The sequence below is a fragment of the Alligator sinensis genome, unplaced genomic scaffold (assembly GCF_000455745.1).
Source record: "Alligator sinensis unplaced genomic scaffold, ASM45574v1 scaffold154_1, whole genome shotgun sequence".
Taxonomy (NCBI): Eukaryota; Metazoa; Chordata; order Crocodylia; family Alligatoridae; genus Alligator; species Alligator sinensis.
Window position 1 is genome coordinate 621053 of NW_005842072.1, and position 7667 is coordinate 628719.

The 7667-nt window shown below is 37.5% G+C and overlaps 1 protein-coding gene across 5 annotated transcripts in view; it reads right to left on the minus strand.

Annotated features, from left to right (window-relative positions):
* Positions 1–322: 322 nt before the first annotated feature.
* Positions 323–7667, minus strand: part of SCYL2 (SCY1 like pseudokinase 2) — a 47022-nt gene continuing 39677 nt past the window's right edge. For 2 of the 5 annotated variants that reach the window (XM_014519952.2, XM_025204192.1), the window contains exons 13-18: positions 5670–5770; positions 5265–5331; positions 5078–5167; positions 4367–4441; positions 4282–4326; positions 323–3065 (exon numbers count right to left, since the gene is read on the minus strand). In XM_014519952.2, coding sequence (XP_014375438.1) covers positions 2415–3065; positions 4282–4326; positions 4367–4441; positions 5078–5167; positions 5265–5331; positions 5670–5770 — 1029 coding nt within the window. In that variant the 3' untranslated portion in view covers positions 323–2414. The other 3 variants (XM_025204193.1, XM_014519953.2, XM_025204191.1) reach the window with 3 other exon arrangements.

Here is a 7667-nt window from a genome sequence, read left to right on the forward strand (position 1 = left end):
CATATAATATCCTATGCTCTAAACTAGAGACTGGCTCAAACCAAAACCACAGATCTCAAACAACCAAAGTTCAGGAGAGCTGGAGTCCAAAACTGTATCTAAATTTTCCCACGTTCCATCTATGGGAGGAGGTGAAAAGGGAACCACTGTACTCCAAGTCAGAATTTTGTAGTTTGAGCCCACCTCTATTTTGGAAACATAATTCTGCTACTAACACGTGTCATTTTCATCATAAGGTTATTTTTGCTATAATGTGAGAATGGACAAGTAATTCTTCAAAGTCTTGTCTTCAATTGCCCTAACAAAACATAGCTCTCAGAAATCAGATCACATTGATTTATTTTAAAAAGAAAGGTATTAAGATCACTCGGAGTATAGAATGCCATTAACCACATATGAAATTTAAATATTTAGTATTCCTAACATTATACAAATTATGCAACTAGTTCAATGTAACCTACAATATCGACCATGGATCTACAGCACATAAGCATCACAATATGTTTATTACCACAATTTCACTGGTCCCAGGAATTTTAAAAAATAAAAGGACTAAGGTAGCAGCTATAATACATCAAGATTTCATCAAGAGATGCGTTTGAAGTTATCGTCATTTAAAACTGTGAAAGTATAATTTAACAAATACAAGTCACATTTACAGCATAAGGCCCTTTGGTTTCTTAAGCAGCAAATGAAAGAATTTCTTCAGTGAAAGGCTTTGAAAAATAATGTAGGCTTAAAAAAACCCCAAAAGAAACAAAAAACAAAAGTTAACTAATTCTTTCCTTCTCAAAATATCCAGCTATAGTGTTCAAAATATTACATAAGAAAGTTCCTGAAATTCCTAGGAAAGACAAAGTTAGAACCCAACAGTGGTAACTGACAGAGCAGAGATTCCATCATGGGGAAGCTGAACATCTACCTCTTGGGAAGCAGAAACAACTACTGCTTGATTTTCTGTAGAACTTTATTAAATTTGGAGCAATACAGAATAAGGGTTTAAAACAGCTATGTACTCATCAAATATGTTCTAGTGCTCACAGATTTTCACTTGAGAATTCAAATCATAGGTATTTATCCTTCATAAGAGAGCTTGAGTGAAAACTAAATTGGAAGCTAACAGTTTATTCAAGTTAAGGAAATCATGGCTTACTGCTTTTTCATACAGTCGTATGCCACATTAAATGCAGTCTGTCCTTCCCCACAGCCAGAAAATGCTAATTGATTCAAAATATTTCCATATAAACAAGCCAACTGTATCAAAACTGAGGCAGATAACACTTAAATTTAGGGACTGTTTTTTTCCTATGGTGCTTAGTAACAGCTCTGATTCTTAGTTTGCACCAGTGAAAAACTACCAATTTTGCCACTGAAAACAAGAAATATTTTGCTTCCGATTTATATCACTAAGTTACGTGCCATGTTTTAAATAGGATTTTAAGCAGTATGTGGCTCTTGCTCTGGGCCTGAAAACTGGGATCCAATACTACAAAGCAAAGTGCAAGTCTGTATGACTACTGGAGCAATGCACCAGTCATTGCTATTAGAATATTTACTGTTGCCACTTCACTCATCTTAGAATACATAGAGGGCATCTACATGAGATGCTAAATGCACAATAGACTGATTCTACTGTGCATTAATGCGTCATGGCAAAACATGTGCTAATGTGCAGCAGAATTAGTCTACTGTGCAGCAGCTTCACTAAAAAGGCGTATGCTGGTGCTACTGCGCACTGAGCATTGAATTAGTACCTATTACAGGAACTGAACTTAATGCGCAGTAACTACAGTGTATTAATGCATGTGTAGACATGCCCTGACTAATGCAAGTGAAAAATCAAATAATTTCAAATCCTCAGACTCCTGCGCATGATTAGAGACATATCCATATAAACATAACTACTGCAACTGACAATCTGAGACTGCATAAGAATCAAACTTTTCCCATGCTGTGTTGTCGGTATAAATTAAGGGCCATGACATATTCAACAAATATATGGTTAAGTGGTAACAGAACAAATCCATTCTGTTTAGTTTTACACAACACACAAGTTTTTTCAATGTCAAGATGTGGCTTTTTAAACTTATGGAGTAAAAAAACCACACATACAAGTTTCTGAAAATTTAGCTTTTTTATGAATAGACATATGAAGGTTAAATGTATCCTGACTTCAAAGCTCTGAGATTGGGAAAATAGAGCAGACTATTTATTGCATCAGGTGACTTTACACTTAAGCAATTCTACAATATTATCCAGTCAGCAGGTAAACAGTCTTTTTTCCTGTGCAAAAAACTTTATTTTGCGAGATGGGAAATTTTCTTAGTTAAATTTTTACCAAATCATAATAAGATGTTAATCAGCTTACCCATGATTCAAACTGTAGCAATCATTGAAAAAGAAAGCAAAACCTTTTACCCAAAAAGATCTTTTAAGTCATTGCTAGCTGAGCTGCTGCTCGTCATAGTGTTTGTTGGCTGTGCAAAGTTCTGAGGATTAAAGAAAGGATTACCCTGCATACCAAAACCAGGTTGTCCTACTATGTTCATCTGTGGTCCCAACACTGAACTGGTTGTGCCTGGGGACCCCTGAGGGGGTACAAATTGATTAACCCACGGGGTTGATTTCTGCTGTGCCAGCTGGTTCATACTGACTTTGGGTTTTTGAGGACCAAAAAGATTATCTAGAGAAGACATATCTGCAGGTCTGTTTTGTTGGGTCAGCTGTGAGACTGCAGATGTTGCACTCACAGGGCTATAGTTTGGCATATTGGGGGCTGGTACTATGTTAACCTTGGCTGTTCCAGTTCCACTTGGACTGCTGAAGAAATTCTGGCTTGTGGTACCAGCCCCCATGCTGAATCCAGAAGTCTGAAGACCTATGGTAGTATTCAGGCCATTTGTTATGTTTCTTTTTGTGCTGTCAACAGGTGATGAAAATCCCATTCCAATACCCATAGACGGGACAGAAGAGAAGCTGCCTGAAGAAGCAACTTTAGGTTTACTAATAGAATGACTGGTCAAAGATGACATATTATCTATCAAAGTTTCTGTTAAGTCCTTTGCCTGAAAAACATACAAAAAATAGTTTAATGTTTTTCTTTTACAGATACATTAACATCTTATCACATTGCTTCTGCAGTTGCAATTCAAGGTGATGTTCCTTTAATATATTTTTCAGAAGCCAGAATTAATTTGACCTTATGTTCAACTAAAACTGATCATGAAATGTATGCATGATAGTTTCTATGGCTATATATAAGTGCACAACAATAGCCACTGCTGCTGTGGTGGGCTGGCTGTGCTTCCATGGCACCATGGCAGCTAGAACAGAGCTGTACAGAGCTGCTGCCCATCTGTGCCTCTGATTTAGCTTTCAGTTACATATTCAATTCCTACAGAAGTCAGTGGGAGCTATATGCTTGTATCAGAGCACCAATAAAAAACCCACTACATCTGTACCTTTTCATAACTGCAATGGGCTACAGTTGCCCAGAGTTATTAGGCCAGAGTAAACTAATTAACTCTGCTGTAGGTTTAGCGCCCGACACAAGTACTATCCTATGGCAGAGTTATTTACTCCAGCACAATTCACATGTAGACGGTGACAGGGCTGGCTGGGGCACAAGAGTTGCTACAGGGTGGGGCTGCCTGCCGGTAGGCATCCCCACCCTGTAACACCCATGTGCCCCAGCCAGCCCCTCTGCAGCACACTGAGCCAGGGCGGAGCAGCTCCGGGCTGGCAGGCTGACCCCACCGGACCCCTTGCCAGCCAGGACAGCACTGCCCAGGGCTCAATGTCCTGCAGTCCCAGGTGCACATATAAACACTGTGCCTGGGGGCAATAAACTCCAGTGTGAATTGCACTGGAACTTACTGCATCACGCTACTTTCGTATGTAGACACACCCAGTATCTCAGTACTATGGGCTTTCAACATGGATAAAGGATTAAGACAAAAAAATAAAAATCTTGAGGCCCATTGCTACCAACATAGGGAATGCAAGGTGAGCATAAATAGATAAAAGTGTTTTTTTTTTAAACCCTCAAAACCCCCCATCAAACACCCTAGTTTAATGAACTCATGGTCAGACTAAAGTTTGTTGTTGTCTAGCTACAATGACTTTACAGAGTTAACATAAATGAAAATAAGGGTTTTTCTCTTAGTAAACAAAGACGCAACAAATAGCAAATACAGTATTTCTAATGCATACAATACCTGTAAGGAAGTAGGGTCAAGGCAACAATGAAGAGAGCTCAATACAGTAAATACATTATCTCACCTGTTTTACTGGAGGTGTGATTGTATGCGTTTGAGGCTTAAGTGGAGGCTGGGTTTTCAATTTTTGTGCCTGTTCTTGTTCTTTTCTGCTGGTTTTTCAATTTTTGTGCCTGTTCTTGTTCTTTTGCTAACTTTTGCTTCTCTTCAAGTGTAAGTGATGTCTTGAACAGAGAAAATAGTGGTATTATCATCAGATGGTAAAAAGGTTTTTTCTTCATTCCCATCTTATTCCAAATGTATTGGAGTTTTAAGAATGAGTTAGAGATCATATATTTAATTGATTTAGTGAATTTCAGTATCTGAAAAAAACTAAAATAGAGTATTGTCTATAAAAGCCTAAATGCCAGCAATTCAGTTTTGTCTTTTAATTTCTTTGCCTTCATTCTTTTACATTTTTTGGTGGCGGTGGTTTTTCTTTGAGGGTGAAAGGTCCCCTATGCAGAAATTAAAGATTGCCCGAGTATTTCGTTCCAATACCTAAATCCACTACCTAAGTTTTACAATAAAGGTTTGCTAGTTGTTAAATCTGTATTAAAAGTAGGAAGGAAACTAGTTTATAATTTTAGTGCCAATGTTGCTGAATTCACAATTTCAGTTTTAAAAAAATGTCTGTGAACATTTGGAGTGGTGCGTTTGGTTATATTCTTTTAAAGCACTAAATACAACGTAAATATTTATGTAATTTTCTTGAGACAAGTCCTCCTTTTTCTAAAAATCAGCCTCACATACAAAGACATCTGTGTAACAAAACAACTCTGAACAAACAAATAAAAAATAAAGAAAAAGTTCTGACCTACCTTTCTCTGTTTTGATGACAGTTCATTTTCTTTGATATCAGATCCGCTAGGTAGCAAGTCAGTACCTATACTGTTAAACACTTTGTCAATCTGTTCAAATTGGTTAAAAAAAAAATTACATGTTGTAACCTAAAATTAGTATTTTAAACTCCTATATGGAACCGAACCAATAAAATATAACTCTTACCTGATTACCAGTACTGCTAGATTTTGCCTCTTCAGACACATTCATTTGGTTAGTTATATCCAAAGTTCTGTAGCACAAAGCAAAAATAATATGAAAGTGGTATAAATCAATAAAGTAGATTATTCTTCTGCATTAATTCTTAATATTATGCTAAAAATATTCTTTTATCATAGCATTTTATCATGTATTTTGGATAACTGGATGAAACTGAAAAGTTATGGTGAATTTATTTGCCAATTTCAAATGTTGGCAAGGATAGCATACAGGGCAAGCCTGGCTATTTCCAAGAGCTCTCAATTATTGGAATGAGAACCTGGTAAGGTTTTATTACATCTGGTACCACTGACCAACCCATTTCAGTTGTAGTTAAACTGGCGAGCTGAAACTGATTAGAGACATACTTACTTCTGCTGTTCTTGCATTACATGAAGTTGTTCAAGTTTGGTCTTATGCTCAGCTTCCAGTCTATTAAGCATATCTTTTATGACACAAATGAAAGAATTGAACTTAAAAAGAGAAACGTGTAGAATATTAGGATTCTGCACAAAACTGTCATCAAATGCATGCATTGTGTTCCAACATGATTTACAGCTAAAAACTCAGACCCAGAACTTAACAATTGTTCAATAACTTGTAAAACTTGTATTACGCAATACACAAATAATCTCCACGTTTTTGAAAAAGTGTATTTATCTGCTTTTACCATCTTGCATGAAACACCCCTCATAACCAGAATGTGATACTGAAACCTAACAGCAGTATGCCTGCAGTAGGATCTCTGAGGCAACCCATGTGAAATGGATTCAGTGTTACTTCATTTGAAAAAGGATATTCTTAAGAATTCACTTTTCCTCCTTAAATGTATAGCAAAGTGTTTTTACATTGCTACACTATTAATTGAATTTGTGAATAAAACTAAGAACTGAAATTAAGAATATATTTTAAAATTAACTGAAGTATTATTTAGGTGGTTAATTACATTCCCAGGACAACACCAGATATTGCTATATTACTCCTTTGTTTCCGATTTTGTTGATACTCATTACATTTTGTTCTGAATATATTTGTGATATATTTTAATGAAGGCATATCTGTTAAATGTTTATCTTCCTATCAATCTTAGAAAAAAGTAGAAGAGTAATTTTAATGTCATGCTATGTTCTACACTGAGTAACTTCAAAACCAATACGCTTGTAGTCAGTTTCTCAATCCAATTATTTCCTACAGCATAAAAAAAATAGATGAGTAGCAGGAATATGAATTAAGCAAATGAGGTGCCATCTTCTTTCTCTCTAATTTGAGTCCTGCGGTATTTACCTTCTGAGGGCTGACTTCACGGCTAGTAACACAAAGATGTCAGAAAATAAGCTTGTGCTTGTTAAAGTAAATTTGGCTTACACCCATGAGTTTCTGTTAATTTTGAATCCACTGAGTTACCTAACAGTTCTTACATTTATAGTGAAGAACAACATAAGTAGTTGCATTCAGCACAGTAACTGATCTCCAGTACTGGCAAGTAGTAGAGGTTTTAGGAGATTATGTGAACAGGGTACATCTAGAATAATCCATCTCGTTTCATACCCTTGCTGGCATCAACCACCATTAGTTTACAGATGTCAGATTTAGAGAGAGATCCCCAACTGTTTAATTTAATAGCTTCCAATGGACCTGTCCTCCATTAATTTGTTTTATCTGTTTTGGAACCAGGTTATACTGTCTGTCTCCACAACTTCTTGTGACAACAGATTCCACAAGTATATGCTGCGTAACGAAGTATTTCCTCTTGTTTGTTTTAAACCTGCCTCTTGATAATTTCAGTGGGTGCCCCTTACTGTATTCTGGGACTTGGTGAATAACAGTTCTCCTATCCTTCATGATCTCATATCCCCCCACCTTTGTCTTCCCAAACTAAAGATAAAAATGTAAGTCACTGAGGTTAATTGGACTGTATATGGCAAATAACAGTGAAAATCTGATGATAAAGCTGAAATTTAGGTTAGAAAAGGACAATTTAAACATGGTGAAAACTGAGACAACTCATAACAGGTGAGAACATCACATTTCAAATTACTTGGGTGCAACGATAGAGATTTTTGGGGCCGATACCGACAGCTGACATTTAAGGAGGCATATCAGCCGATACCCATCCGATTTCCGATACAGTTGCCTCCAGCTGGTAAGTCCGGTGTGGTGAAAGGGGAGGGGGAAGGGAAGGGGTGTGGGGGGCAGATAAACATCCTGCACGGTGAGGGACGGGGCAGGGGGAGGAGCTGCAGCTCATGGGGGGAGGGAGCAGAGGCAGCTCCCACCACTGCTTGCATCCCAGAAGGGCGGGGGGGCATATGCCCCCAGATTTGCGGGGCATGGAGTGGGAGGCAGCTGCAGGGTAGAGCCAGAGCTGGG